At 51.8% G+C, this 15,307-nt stretch overlaps 1 protein-coding gene and 1 long non-coding RNA gene across 2 annotated transcripts in view; one reads left to right on the top strand and one right to left on the bottom strand.

Moving 5' to 3' along the window:
• Nucleotides 1-4,168, bottom strand: part of LOC145526160 (uncharacterized) — a 25,074-nt gene extending 20,906 nt beyond the window's left edge. The window contains exon 1 of the long non-coding RNA XR_014068724.1: nucleotides 4,028-4,168. This is a non-coding gene — a long non-coding RNA (uncharacterized LOC145526160). The remainder of the gene's footprint in view (nucleotides 1-4,027) is intronic.
• On the top strand, nucleotides 3,554-15,307 carry TREH (trehalase). The gene is given in 17 exon segments (XM_081541154.1): nucleotides 3,554-3,642; nucleotides 9,983-10,083; nucleotides 10,219-10,363; nucleotides 10,435-10,531; nucleotides 11,718-11,818; nucleotides 11,973-12,065; nucleotides 12,175-12,291; nucleotides 12,387-12,436; nucleotides 12,439-12,508; nucleotides 12,722-12,771; nucleotides 12,861-13,055; nucleotides 13,558-13,775; nucleotides 14,040-14,149; nucleotides 14,498-14,610; nucleotides 14,870-14,925; nucleotides 15,169-15,266; nucleotides 15,268-15,307. Coding segments are annotated over 17 exon segments (1,743 nt in total).

Here is a 15,307-nt window from a genome sequence, read left to right as displayed (position 1 = left end):
GGCAGGCAGATTCTTTACCCCTGAGCCACCAGAGAAGTTGGAGGAAAAAACCCACTTGATCATTAATTGATGCAGAAAAGCCATTTGACCAAATCTAACACCCATCACCAACTCGGAGGGTATGGGTCTGAGCAAGCTCTGGGAGTTGGTGATGGACAGGGTGGCCTGACGTGCTGCAGTCCATGGGGTCGAAAAGAATTGGACAGACTCAGTGACTGAACTGAACACCCATCCATGAATTTAAAAAAAAAAAAACCTAAAAGCTAGAAATAGAAGGAAATTTCCTCAGTACAATACAGGGAATTTATGAAAAACCCACATCTAGCAGCATACTCATGGTGAAAAACTGAAAACTTTCCCCCTAAATCAGGGAACAAGACAAAGATGTCCACTTTCACCACTGCTATCCAACGCAGTTCCAGAGTTCTAACCAGAGTAACGGGGGGCGGCGGGTGGGTGGGGGGAAGGAATGGAAGTCACTCAAATTGGAAAGGAAGAATATTCTATTCACAAATGATGTGATTCTACATATAGAAAATCCCAAAGGATCCATAGGAAAGCTACTAGATCTAATATGCAGATTCAATAAAGCTGCGGGGTATGAGATAACACAAAAAAATCAATTGAATTTCAATACATTTGCAAAGAACAAACTGAAAAAGAAACTTGAAAAGGAATCCCATTAAAAATAGTAACTAAAAGAATAAAATACTCAGGAATAAGTTTATCCAAGGAGATGAAAGACCTGTATACTGAACACCAAAAAGCATTGCTGAATCTAAGATCTACATGGATGCAGAAGCATCCAGTGTTTGGGAGTAAGAAGGCTTAATATTGTTAAGATATCCTGAATACCTAATGGGATCTACAGATACAACACAATTCCTATCAAAATTCCAACAGCATTTTCTGCAGGAATGGACAAGGTGATCTTCTAATTCATATGGAATTGAAAGACACCCTAAATAACTAAAACCATCTTGAAAAACAAGAACAAAGTCAGAGAACTAACACTTCCTGATTTCAAAGCTTACTACAAACTTTTAAGGTCAAAAAACTTGAATAAACGTTTCTCCAAAGAAGATAAACAAACAGCCTATAAGCACATAAAAAATGCTCAGCGTCAGTGATCATTAGGGAAATACAAATCAAAACCACAATGAGACATAACCGCACACCCCTTAGGGTGGCTATTACAAACAAACAAACAGAAAGTAACAAGTGCTGGGAGAATGTGGAGGAAATGGAATCATCCTGCCTCGAGGGTGGGAATATATAAACTTCACTTGCTGTGGAAAACAATCTGACATCTCCTCAAATATTAAACATAGATTGACCATATGATCCAGCAACTCCACAGTTATATACATACTCAAAAGAACTGAAAGCAAGGACAGGAACAGATATTTGTATGCTCATGTTCATAGCAGCATTAGTCACAATAGCCAAAAAGTAAAAGTAAACCAAATGTTCGACGACAGACAAATGGTTAAAGAAAATGTGGTCTACAAACGAACTTATCTATGAAACAGAAACAGACTCACAGACATAGAGAACTGACTTGGGGTTGCCGAGGAGAAGGATGGATTGGGCATCTGGGATTAGCAGATGCAAACTATTACATGTAGAACAGAGAAACAACAAGCTCCTACTGTATAGCCCAGGGAACTACATTCAATATCCTGTGATAAACCAAATGGAAAAAAATAAGAAAAAATATTTTTATATGTATAACTGACTCACTATGCTATATAGCAGAAATTAACACAACGTTGTAAATCAACTTCAATAAAGTAAATGTTTAAAAAGTATACGCATCTCTACTTTTCTTTGCTGTTTGGTTTTGCTTTGGTAGCTCTGCTAGGCTTACAGGATCTTAATTCCCCAACCAGGGATCAAACCCAGGCCCGTCGTGGGCAGACAAAGCTCAAGTCCTAACCACTGGATTGCCAGGGAATTCCCCCAAATACACTCATTTCTAAAAGAAAATGCGGTCTAGACATACAATGAAATGTTATTCAGCTTAAAAAAAAAAGGAAGGAAATTCAGATATATGCTACAACATAGACTAACTTTGAAAACATGCTAATGAAATGACAAATACTGTATGATTCCACTTACATAAAGCATCTAGAATAGGTAAATGCATAGAGACAGAAAGTGAAATAGTGGTTTCCAGGGGTGGTGGGGAGAGAGGATTGAGGAGTGATTGCTTAAAGGTTATAAAGTGTGTGTTTGGGATGATATAAACAAAAAGGCTTGGAAATAAATAATGGTGATAGTTGCCAGACATCGTGAATGTAATGTAAATCCAATTGTGCACTTAAAAACGGTTGAAATGGCTTGTATTTATGCTGTGTCTATTTAATGACGAGAAAAAACTTTCAAGGAAAGAAAGAAGGAAGCAAGGGCGGAAGGGAGCATACAGCGTCTGGAGGCCTGAGTGCCAGGAAGGAGGTGGGCGAACCCGCAGAGCAGAGGACCGCTGGGGTGGGAGGGACAGGGCGCTGGCAAGGGCAAGCACAGGCCTGGCCACCCCGTCTGGGGGCGGACACCGAGCAGGCACCACAGCTCTGGGCAGCGAGCCCGAGTTGCAAAGCAAAGGCTACATGAGCACTAAACTCAGGCGGTGCTGGCTGGCAGCACCACCTTCCTACCCCACCCGACCCTCCATCATTTCAGGCCGGAGGCATGGGTCCTGGGTCTGGCTGCCGCCTCCTTACCCGCCCCTTCCCACCCCTCCCCCTTAATTCCCTGTCCTGGTGCCGAGGGGGGAGCTTCCTACAGCAGATCAAATCCTGCTGCCTCAGCTCATGGGCTTCTCTGCCAGCTCCCTCACTGGAACCCGCTGCCTCCTTGGCTTTGGCAAAGGTCCCCGACAGGCCGGTGCCAACACATCCCTCTGGCCTTGCCTTACTTCCCTCCCCTGCACCAACCCCGGTTCTCTCCGGCCAGGCTGAGCTTCTTGCAGCTGCCCTGCCACTGCCAACACCGGAATGGTCTCCAGTCCATTCCCTTGGCAAACTCCTATGTCATCTTCAACACCCACAGCAAATGTCCCCAGTATGGTGGGTCTTCCTCCCACCTGTACTCCCACAGCCTTCCTGGTAGATAATCGCAAGGGTCCCGGGCTTTCACACTGTACCTGGGACAGAATCTTGAGCCCTTCTGTTTGAAATGTTAAAGGAAATGGTAACCCCCTGAGGTGGGAGCCTCCAGGCCACGAAAGGGACTGGTATCTGGGTCACAGATGTGTGGCCAAATTTCGTCCCATCTCTCCACACTCACCCGGCCTCTGCGGGAAGGGCCTGAGCAGGAGGCACCAGTTGAGGCTGAGAAATGGAAGGGGAGGAAAAGACAAAGTCGGGGGGCAGGGGCAGCCCCTGTGAGCTGAGATCAGGAGCGGAGAGCAGTCTGTGTGGTCCAGCTCTTTGGGTGGCCACGCCTCAGTCCTGGACTTTGGTTGCCCTGGGTGGGCGGGTGAGGTGAACAGGCTGTGCCCCGGCTAGCAGGAGGCACCTGGCACTCCTGTTTGGCCGCAGCCACAGCTGTCATGCAGGGGAGGACCTGGGGGCTGCGTCTGCCGCTCCTGCTGGGGTTGGGGCTGGGGTCCCAGGAGGCACGGCCCCCACCCTGTGAAAGGTAGGAGCGAAGAAGGCAGCTGGGGATGCAGCTGGAAGGCCAGGTCTGGAGGGCCGGGAGGAGAGCTCAAGCATCGGTCGGGGTCAGCCCTCCAGAGAGGAGGGAAGGGAAGGAGATCAGGTCTCAGGCTCTGTGCTGGGCACTGACCCCCAGTGCCGGGAAGAGATGCGGCGGCCTGTGGGTGGCTGGACACAGGCCAGGACCCTGACACCCAGGGAGGGCTCCCTCCCTCTGCCCTCCCTTCTAGCTGCTCCTTGAACTGTGCAAGCCTTTTCTCAGGGTTGTTTGGGAAACTTTCTGCTCAAGTCCCCTGCCTTGGATGTGAGAGTGGGAGCAAGGACCTGTAAGGACCCCCTGGGTTGACCTCTGACCTCCATGACCAAACCTCTTTCCAAAGGCACAGTTTCCATCTCTCCAAATAGCAGGGATGAGTAACCCCATCCTGCCTCTGGGACTCACAGGGCAGCCACTCTCCCTTCATCTTGGGTTTATTGAGTTCTTGCTATGCCTCCTGGCTTGCAGCAGTGAACAAGAAAAATGAGGTCCATGAAGGTTATTATTCAGGTTATTATTGCATAACAAGCAAGAAAAGTAATAATAGAAGTTCCATGGTGATAGTTGCTGTGTTTTAGTCTCTAAGTCATGTCTGACTTTTGTGACCCCATGGACTGGAGCCCATCAGACTCTTCTGTCCATGAGGTTTTCCAGGCAAGAATACAGGATTGGATTGCCATGTCCTTCTCCAGGGGATCGTCCCAACCCAGGGATTGAACCCATGTTTCCTGCATTGGCAGGCAGGTTCTTTACCACTGAGCCATCTGGGAATCCCATATCTTCCACTAGTACTCACCAAATGTTTATATTCACTGTTACAGTTTAATACACACGAGGCATGCCCAGCCAGGAAGCCTTGGCATCCATGAATTTTTACTGGGGATCAGTAACAGGGATGTAATGTATCCTCACGGCGCCCGTAGTTACTCATTCTCCAGGTCTCTAAAGGTCAAAATGATAATGGGTGGCCCTCAGCCCCCACCTTAAATCACATTAATAGGATAAAATATCTGGCATGGTCCAAGGTCCCAGTAAACAAAAATTTATCAGGTAGGGCCCCAGGAGCTTAGAGAGTATCTCTTAGGCATGTATCAGACTGTCTTTGAAATGTACAGGGTGTGAACACAGTCAATCTGCTAAGTCAACTGTTCACTGCACAAACAACTTGTATAACAAAGAATTTGTCCAGTCTTTGTCCTGAGTTCCTGGAACACAACTTTTACCATCTTGGAAATTTCCCAAGTGACAGGAGTGTCTTTGGTATTCAGATTAAGCTCTAATAGCTTCTATGAGTGAGGTGACTCATAGTGAGTCCCTAGATGGGTCATGCTAATCAGATGACTAAAATAGGATAGGTCATGTTAGAAGATGAAGTGATTAGGGGATTGGGGCTTTGGGGTACCTGATACCAGCCTACCTCTTAACCTCTGGAGAAGGAAGGGGGCAGAAGATTGGGTTTAATCACACAGTTGATGATTTAATCAATCATACCCAGGCAATGGGGCTTCCCAGGTGGTGCTAGTGGTAAAGAACCCACCTACCTATGCAGGAGACGTAAGAACACAGGTTAGACCCCTAGGTTGGAAAGATCCCCTGAAGGAGGGCACAGCAACCCACTCCAGTATTCTTGCCCGGAGAATCCCATGGACAGAGGAACCTGGTGGGCTACATACGGTCCATAGGGTCGCAAAGAGTCGGACGTGACTGAAGTGACTTAGCGTACATGCTGGCACGCACCTATACAGTGAAACCCCAGGAAAAACTTTGGACACCAAAGTTCAGGGCAGCCTCATATTTGGTTGACACTTCAATGTGCCAGGAGGTTGAAGTGTCCTGATTCTATGGGGAGAGGACACAAGCCCTGTGTTCAGGACTCTCCCAGACCTTGTCCTATATGTGTCTTCATTTGGCCAGTCCTGACTTGTACCCTTATGATAACTGTAATGCAATCACAGTATAGTGCTTTTTTGAGTTCTGTGAACCATTCTTGTGAATCAGTAAAACTTTAATTCTAGCAAATTCTCATGGGAACCCCTGAACTTGTACCCAGTGGTCAGAAGTGGTGGAAACTTCGGGACCCCTGAACTTATAACTGGTGCTGGGAGTGAGGGCAATCTTGTTGGGGACTATAGCTTTGACCTGGGAGTGGCGTCCAATCTAACTCTTAGTGATAGGATTTTATTGCAATATTATAATTGTTGTCAGAACATGTGTGATTTGCTAGGATGATCTTGTCTCACTAAAACACGTGGTTTGGAAAGTACAAGATGAAAGGGCAGGGAACAAGCATCTTTTGATTCCTGGATGACCACAGGGTCACCCATGTGTTCAAAATAGCAGTTTTGTTGTGATCAGTTACTGCAGGTAAAAGTTACCAATGGAAGTTAGAGCTGATGGAGAATACTCTTGGGGTATTAGCTAACCAAATGCATAAGAAAATGTAAAATAAGAAGGAAAAAATAAAAAATAGAATTTCTTGGTTATTGTCATCTAGAATAGCAAAAATGAAAGTGAGAGATAAGCCAAACTAAGATTCTGGTCAGTCCTAAACACAGCCTCTGGTCCCAGGGCCTCTGCTAACAGAGTGTGTTGGGGAAGATCCTGCTTCTGGCTGCCCTGATGTGCAGCCACTAGCCCCAGAGCCATTTCCAAAGGAAAAAATTATTCTGAAACAACAAATAATGAAGAAAATGAAACTGATTCCCAAGAGAATGTGATAAGAGAATGTGATAGACAGAGGACAGAGCCAATGGTCTCGTCCCAGCAGGATAGGCATTTTGAAATAGTTATTAAGAATGGGGTGAGGACTTCCCTGGTGGTCCAGTGGTTAAGAATCCACCTTCCAATGCAGGGAACACAGGTTTGATCCCTGGTCTGGGCAGGTCCCACATGCTACGGAACAACTGAGCCTGTGGGCCTTAAATACTGAGCCCGAGAGCCCTAGAGCCCATGCTCTGAAACTAGCACCAAAGACCCAGCAGAGCCCAAAATAAGTAAATAAATAAAATTCAAAAAAAAAATGGGGTGAATAAGAAATTCCTTGGCAGTACAGTAGTTAGGATCTGCACTTTTAGTGTCAAGGGCACGGGTTCGAGCCTTGGTGGGAGAACTAAGATCCTGCAAGCCCTGCTGCATGACTGGAAAAAAAAAAAAAGAAGAATGGAGTAAATAAAGCAAACATTGATGGAAGCAAAACAAAAGAGGAAGAAAAGAGAGAGAGTTAAAGGACTGATTTCTTTTCAAGGAATGGGATGAATAAAGCAGCCATGCGTGCGTGCACGCTAAGTGGCTTCATTCGTGTCCGACTCTTTGTGACCCCATGGACTATGATGGATAGGGTCAAAAGAAAGGTTTTCATGCAGCATCCTTAGAGGTTGACTGAACCAAGGGGAACCCCTGCAGGTCATCCAAAATGAAAAGGCCCTAGACAAACCTGTTTTATTCACCCTACTTGGGAGCAGCTTGGAAAACTGCAAGACATAGACAGCAACAAGAAGACTGACCTCCAATCTGCTGGGGCAATGGTGCTGAAATATAATCAAGATAAAGGTTGATGGCTGGGTCAGGGTCCCTTAGCTCTATCGCACCCTGGAGACCCAAAGCCTGATGCATAGGAGTGGGCAAAATGCTCAGAGGGCAGAGGAGGCTCCTGGACTCTGTGACATGGGAACCCCATGCACTGAGGTACCAAAAGCCACTGGTGAGGACCTAAAAGAGGCTACAGTCAGATTAAGAGGATATAGAAATGCAAGAGTTGATGGGATGCAGGTGAAAGGTAGTATGAAAAAAAAATGGAATATTTAAACAGGCTTTATGTCAAGGGATTTTTTCTCCTTCGCCCGAATGTTTTATGGGAATGAACGTCATGATTGACGAGGAACACTTACCCTCCCTAGTACTCAAAACCCAAACCTTGCTGAAGTTCTAAGAGGTGCACAGTAAGGGATGCAAGGTTTGGTGCAACTAAGATGAAAGTTTGAACGAAAATTGGTGTTTGAACAGTTCTATTGGGAAGTGACTGAATCTATTTTACCTGAATGTATTACAGGAATGCGAATGGAAATTGTGCCTGACTGGGGAATGTTTCCACTGCCTAGTCTTATAAAGCAGAAGACCCGTAAAGCCATGCCTCAAGCAATATTAATTGAATGTTCCAAATGAGAACCAATAAGATTGCCACATAGATTGTAGCCTTCTTCTGCAGAGCACAGACTGGGACTTACAGGAAAAGCCTTTGGGTACCTTCCAGCTGAGACTTTGGACTAAAGAATTTCAACTGCAGAGGCAGTTACTAGTTTGCTATCAGATATTAATTGAGGCTTTCCCTATGACTGAAGGTCAAAAGATAATCTTGAAACCTGAAATGCCCATATTATCTTGGGTGATATTGGAAAATGCTCTGACGGAGGGACATGCCCAGAGGAGTTCCATAGAAAATGGAAATGGTTTATGCAGCACCATGTCCTGGGGGATTGGAGAGTTGTTCAGTGTATTTAAGAGCAGGCAGACTCTTTCCCCCTAGGAACGATGTTGAAACCACCTAAGGAACTACCAGATTCAATTGTCACCTAGGCAAGTGCCCTATGAACAGCTCTTGATTGACCAACAATGAACTGCTTGGTTTATGGATGCCAGTTCCAAGGTGAACATACAACATACTGTTTGAAAGACTGCCACTCTTATCAAAGAAGACAAAACCAAATCAGCTTGGTGGGCTGAGTTACATATCATTTGTTACTGTGTTTGGGTTTTTGCCCACTCTCGGTCAGTGGCCAATGGCCTGGCCATATGGTCAGGCAGAAGGGCAATGGAAAACTGGCGTATAAAAATGATGTCCTTTTGTGGCATGGTCCTATGGAAAACACTATGGGAATTTGAATATTGCATTAAAATAGAACACATTGATGTCTATGAATCAATATAAAGCCAAACATAGGGGCTTTCATCATTCAATTCTTCCATCACTGCAAGGTAAGTGAAAGTGTTAGTCACTCAGCTGTGGCTGACTCTTTATGATCCTATGGACTGTAGCCTGCCAGGCTCCTCTGTCCATGGGATTTCCCAGACAAGAATACTGGAGTGGGTTGCCATTTCCTTCTCCAGGGGATCTTCTCGACCCAGGGACCAAACCCAGGTCTCCTGCATTGCAGGTGGACTCTTTACTGTCTGAGCCACCAGGGAAGCCCCACTGCAAGGGAAACAGCTTGCACTTTAGCCCACGGGACTGGCTTGTTCTTACGTTTTCCAAAGATCTCCATCAGGCAGTTAGGGTGCAGTGGCTTTCCAACCAAGATACTGTCTGTCCTCTTGCAACTGCCATCAGTGAATGACCAAGTTTTTGCTTTGTCAGTAAAAAGCTATTCACAGAGCCCCTCCTGGTGGCTTCTCTGTTGCTTCCCCAGTCAGCCCTGCAGGAAGTGAGGCCACCTGCCCTTGTACACAAAAAGTACCTACTTGCACTCCCCAAGCAGCCTGCTCCTGCGGGAACCATTTCCATCATTAAGGAACTCTCGGAGCACTGCCTTCTTTATCAGAGCGTTTCTCTGACATCACCCAAGGCATTATGGGTATGTCATGGTTTCAAGAATATTTTGTGTTTTTCAATCATAGAAGAGGTTTCCATCAATATCCAATAGCAAGCTAGTGATCCTCTCCCATATGGTGTGTATCATACACTGCATCTGGAAATTTCCTGGTTCAAACTTTTTGTTACTGCCACTGAGAACAACTCACAGGGTTTTGCCACAGGCCCTTCCACTTGGGTCCACACGGAGCCACTGAACAGAGAGCTGGCCCATCCCACAATCGCTGATTAAAGCGCCCCTGAGCCATGCCTCGGGGCTTGTGTGCCAAAGTGGGCTGCTTCCTCACCAGCCCCCCGGCCCAGTGAGAACAGATCCGAGCCCCTTCCGCTCCTCCCGTCCGAATCCCTGATCTAAAACCACCTCACGTGCGTAGAGCAGGGAACTCCTGATGTGGACACGCTCTGAGCTGCAGCACCCTCTCTCCTCTTGTCCACCCAGTTTTCTATACTGTTTTTAATTAACCAGTGAGCTGGGCTCAGGCAACTGTTTAGGTCCTTTACTGCACAAGGACCCTCCGTGTTCTCTCAGCCCTGATGTCACCACCCCCCACAAACCCCTCCCACACACACAGGAACACATGTGCACATGCCCTGGCACACACACAGTCCTCGCCCCTCCCAGTCAACATGCCCCAGACTCCCATTTCCTTCTCCCCTGTTGGTGGTGACCTGACCGACTCCCCTCCCCGACTCTCCCTGCAGCCAGATTTACTGCTATGGGGAGCTCCTGCACCAAGTTCAGATGGCCAAACTCTACCAGGATGATAAGCAGTTTGTGGACATGCCACTGTCCTCAGCTCCAAGTGAGAACCCCGGGGGCCCCGCCTTCTCCTGAGCCTTCCACCAAAAGGCAGGGGCAAGACCAGGCAGGCAGGGGCCTCTGATCAGGGAAGGCTCCCTGGGGTCCCACTGACCCCTCCCTGCTGCCTGTCCCCCAGACCAAGATCTGAGGTGTTTCCACGAGCTGGCCCAGGCCCACAACCTCAGCATCCAGCTGCAGGAGCTGCAAGTGTTCGTCCAAGAACACTTCCAGGCTGTGGGGCAGGAGCTGCAGCCCTGGACCCCCGAGGACTGGAGAGAGAGGTACAACCCTGGACATGGAACAGGAGAGGGGCCTTCGCTCAGGGCTGCCACCCTCAACCCTGTGGGCCCAGTGGTCTTCCAGCCCCGTTTCTGCAGAAGATCTTGGACCCCAAGCTGCGAGCCTGGGCAGGGCAGCTGCACCAACTCTGGAAGAAGCTGGGAAAGAAGGTATCAGAGCCCTGGGCCTGGCAGAGGGAGATGGAGGTGGGGAAGCGGAGAGCCACCTGAGGCCCATCCTGTTCCCTCTACGCCCTCACCTGTGTAGAGCTGGGAGGGGATGAACAGAAAACACCTGACGTGGACCCAGCAAGACACTGGGACCTATTTCCTGAGAACACAGTCCTTGAACAGGACTCTCCAAAAAGAACTTCTGAGAGGCAGGAGGGCAACATCTACTTCTAACTCCTCACCTCCTCCCAGAATACCTCCCAGCCTCCCCTAGGCAGACCGAGCTCATCCTCCACCCCCAGCTGCCCCATCCTGCCCCTCACACCTCGTGGTGACTGTTCACTCCCCTGCTGGTCCCTCTTACCTGAGCTCCTCAGGCCAGGCCTCTGCTCAGGAACCATAATTGCTCCTGCTGATTCTGGCCCAGGTCTGTGCTCAGCACGGTCTGTTACGCACTTTCTCCCCTTTGTCTGAGGCTCAGAGAGGGCAGCCGTTTGCCCAAGGCTGCACAGCTCCTGTCCTCCAGCTCGGCCCCAGGGCCCTGGCACCCACTGCACAGAGCGGTGCTCCAGGGTCATGCATGTGCCAGCTTGGGCTGCTTCCTCACCAGCTCCCACCTAAAGGGAAAAACCTGAGCCCCTTCCTCTGCTCCCCTCCAAATCTCTGACAGGCTGACCTCTCTCGCACTAAACCCCCTCACGTGTGTAGGGCTGGGAGGGGATGAACACCTGATGTAGAGCAGCGAGCCCTGCTCTGACGCTGCCGTGCTCTCCCCCGGGCATGCTCATCCACACCCGCCTCCCTGGAGAAAGCTGTTGGGGTTTCATCCACGCCTGGGCCTGAACTGGGGGGCCCTGAGCCCCTAGGCCTGGCTTCCCGGTGGCCACAGAGATTCGGGTGGCACCGGGAGCCAGAGGAATCTCCCACCAGCTGGCTGCTAATACCGGCTGCTGTGTGGTGAGCACTGGGGTGCTGGGCTGAGGGGTCCAGGCTCCTGCACACCGTTGCTCCTTCTGGGATTGTAGAGGCCAGCAGGTGGGGACCAGCAGACCAGACTCCCCACGGCCCAGGCCTGGACCAAGGCCACATGGCTGAGCAGTGCCAGAGCCCAAGCCCAGGCTGCCAGAGCTGCCAGCCTCTGCTCCACATGGGCCCAGGGTGCCCATGTCCTCTCTCCTGACTCCAGGGGAAGCCAGAGGTCCTCAGTCACCCCGAGCAGTTCTCGCTGATCTACTCAAGACACCCCTTCATTGTGCCCAGTGGGCGCTTTGTGGAGTTCTACTACTGGTGAGCAGCCAGGGGGTTGCCAGAGGGTGAGGGGTGGGGAGGGGAGCCCAGTGCCAGCAAGACATCTTGAGTGGGGTGGGTGCCCTGGTGTGGCCCAGGTGTGTGGGGCAGAGGGTGGTGTGGGCAATGCCTGAGATGTCTGTCCTCCCTCAAGGGACTCCTACTGGGTGATGGAGGATCTGCTCCTCTCTGAGATGCCCAAGACGGTGAAGGGCATGCTGCAGAACTTCCTGGACCTGGTGCAGACGTAAAGTGGGGTGGGCACCCCAGCCAGGGTGGGGGGAGCAGGTGCCTGGGGCAGGTTTGTCTTGGCTCTGGCAGCCGGGTAGGCCGGTCAGCAGGCCTCCTTTCGGCAGGTATGGACATGTCCCCAACGGGGCCCACGTGTACTACCTGCAGCAGAGCCAGCCCCCACTCCTGACCCTCACGATGGACCGCTACATGGCCCACACGAATGACACCGCCTTCCTATGGTGGGCACCCCTCCCCGTGCTGCCCTGCACACCCCCTTCCTGAGACCTCCTGGGGCCTGGTGCCTGGACTGAGACGGTGCCCGGCTCCACCCCAGGGACCACATTGAGACCCTGGCCTTGGAGCTGGACTTTTGGACTAAGAACAGAGCATCTCTGTGAGCTCCGGGGGAAATAGCTACATCCTGAATCGCTATGAACTCCCTTATGGGGGCCCCAGGTGAGGACCCACCTGCCACCCTCTCAATCTGTTGTGTGTTCCCTCTGGTTTGAGTGTCAGGGCTTCCCTGGGCAGGAGGGTGGGGGACTGAGTCGCACCTCTCAGACAGTGAGCTGGCAGCCCTGGGACAGCTGAGCCAGGTGGCTGGGCCTCCTGCACGGGCATGGAGGGCCTAGAGCCACAGTGCCAGGCCCCCTGCTCTCCTCTCACCAGGCCGGAGACTTACAGCAAAAACGCAGAGCTGGCCGCCACCTTGCCGGAAGGTGAGCAGCAGGAAGAGAAGGGGCTGAGCGTGGGTCTGGGCTGTGTGTCAGGCCCTGGTCTCCCGTCTGCTGCTGCCTTGTCCTCACAGGGAACCGGGACACTCTGCTGGCCGAGCTCAAAGCTGGGGCCGAGTCTGGCTGGGACTTCTCCTCATGCTGGCTCGTGGGAGGCCCGAACCCCAATTCGCTCAGCAGCATCCAAACCAGCAAGCTGGTGCCAGTTGACCTCAACGCCTTCCTGTGCCAGGCGGAGGGGCTCATGAGCAACTTCTACTCCAGACTGGGTGCGCGTGCCCGCAGGGTGCGAGAAAGAAGGGTGCTAGCCCAGCTCGGGTCCCTGCCTTGGCAGTGGAGCTGGAAGGAGGACCGTGAGGGGAGGACCTCCAGCTCCCCGGCCTCACCCAGCACCCCCAAAGCAGCCGCGTCCCTCCCTTTCTCACTGAGAGGACCTAGGAGAGGATACCCTACCCCACAGATCCAAACCCCTCCGTTCCCTCTCCCTGCTCTTTGACCCCTCAGAGCCAGGGGAATCCATAGAGCTGGTCAGTGTCCCCATGAGGACAAACCTGGGGACAGGCCGGTGCAGGTCCTGGGAGCTGCCAGGGACCATGTGCTCAGGGGAGTCCCGGTACCAGAGGCCTGAAATGCGGAGGGCTCTGCTCCACATAGGCATGGCCCCTTGGTGCTCAGGGCGTCTGAGCCAGGGGGAGGACAACAGGGGGCCAAACTAGACCCTCTGGGCGGCGGGGGGCCCTGTGGCTTAGTCTAAAGGCAGTGTTGCCCCAGGGAATGACTCTGAAGTCGCAAAGTACAGAAATCTGCGAGCCCAGCGCGTGGCTGCCCTGAAGGACGTCCTGTGGGATGAGGACAAAGGGGCCTGGTTTGACTATGACCTTGAGAACAAAAAGAAGAAACTTGAGTTTGACCCATCCAACTTTGCTCCTCTCTGGGCTGGCTGCTTCTCTGACCCGGACGATGTGGATAAAGCTCTGAAATACCTGGAGGTGAGGAGGCAGCATGGTGGGCTGCTACACCGGGGCAGGACCACCTGCTTGCTCCCTGACTCTGACCTGTGACCTCTGGCAAGTACAGCCACACACCCCGACTCTAAGTGTATTAGCCCGCAGGTCCCACTTCGGCCACAAGGGGGCGGCTGTGAGCCAAGAAGAGAAGGCCCAGGAGGGGTCACCTGGCTTTAGGAGGGCCCAGCCTCTTGGCTCCCTGTCCAGCCCCCACCCACAGTCACCATAATGTCTGGAACCTTCTAGGACAGCCGGATCCTCACTTACCAGTATGGAATCCCGACCTCTCTCCAGAAGACAGGCCAGCAATGGGACTCCCCAGTGCCTGGGCCCCACCTGCAGGACCTGGTCATCAGAGAGGTAGGGAGGCAGGGAAGGGGCCTACCCCACCTCAGCCCCACGAGGGTAGAGGCTCGGCCTGCCTGGTACTGGGAAGGTGAGAACAAAGGATGCAGCGGCCTTTCTCTAGCTTCCCTGCTCTCTCAGCCTCTCGGCAAACAGTTACACCTGCCCCCACCTGTCAGGGGAACCAACCCTCTGCTCTCTTTAAGCCAACCTAGATTAAGAGCAGCTTGGCTTCTGGTTCCAGGAAGGAGGTCTTAGCACCTGGGCCTCTTTCCCTCATTGGAAGAATAAGGTTCAGGCCTCTGCTTCCCCTGGGATGGGGGCTCTGGAGATTCAGGGTCCTGCCATGGGTGGGGTCTAGGTCTGGCCAAGTCTCCTTCAGCCAAAGCCCAGGAAGTAGCTTTCCAGCTGGCCCAGAATTGGATCCGAACCAACTTTGATGTCTACTCCAAAAAGTCAGCCACGTATGAGAAGGTGAGCTGGCCATAAGCCCAGTCCCTGGGGTCCTCCTGCCCAGGGTGAGATGGGGAATTGTCGGGTTTCTCAAAGCCCGTGCCCAGCACATCCAGGGGCAGTGGCGGCACCTAGTGGTCATTCTTGGGCACTGCAGGGCTCAGTCACTGGCCAGAGCAGCCTCTCCCTGTAAGGGGCTCCCAATTCTTGCTTCCCTAGAGGTCTGGTGTTGGGGGGCTGGGGCAGGGCTTGACCTTAAAGCTCATCCTCTTGTCCTCAATATGACATCAGCAACGGTGGAGAGCCAGGTGGTGGAGGGGAGTATGAAGTTCAGGTGAGTGGGCCACATCCTCCAGGGAGCTTTGGGGCTCTGCTGTCCCCATAACTGACCATGACCTCCCCTCTCTGGGCCTGCTTCTTCCATGGAGGGTGGATCCCAGGGAGGAGTCCGACCGGTGCTCCCTGGTAACCCTGGGGCTGGGGGGCCCTGGGCCTCTAGGTGGGGATCCCACAACCCATAAGAGGACTTGGGGGCCTGCCCCAGGGGTCTTGTCCCATGGACCTTACTTCTCTCCAGGAGGGGTTTGGCTGGACCAATGGCATGGCCCTGATGCTTCTGGACTGCTATGGGGACCGGCTGAGCTCGGGGGCCCAGACCGCTTTCCTGGAGCCCCAGTCTTGCAGCCACCCTCCTGCTCAGCCTCCTGCCAGAGTGA

This window comes from Giraffa tippelskirchi, chromosome 11 (assembly GCF_054371585.1).
Source record: "Giraffa tippelskirchi isolate mGirTip1 chromosome 11, T2T-mGirTip1v1.2.pri, whole genome shotgun sequence".
Lineage (NCBI taxonomy): Eukaryota > Metazoa > Chordata > Mammalia > Artiodactyla > Giraffidae > Giraffa > Giraffa tippelskirchi.
This window is presented reverse-complemented; position numbering and strand designations above follow the sequence as displayed.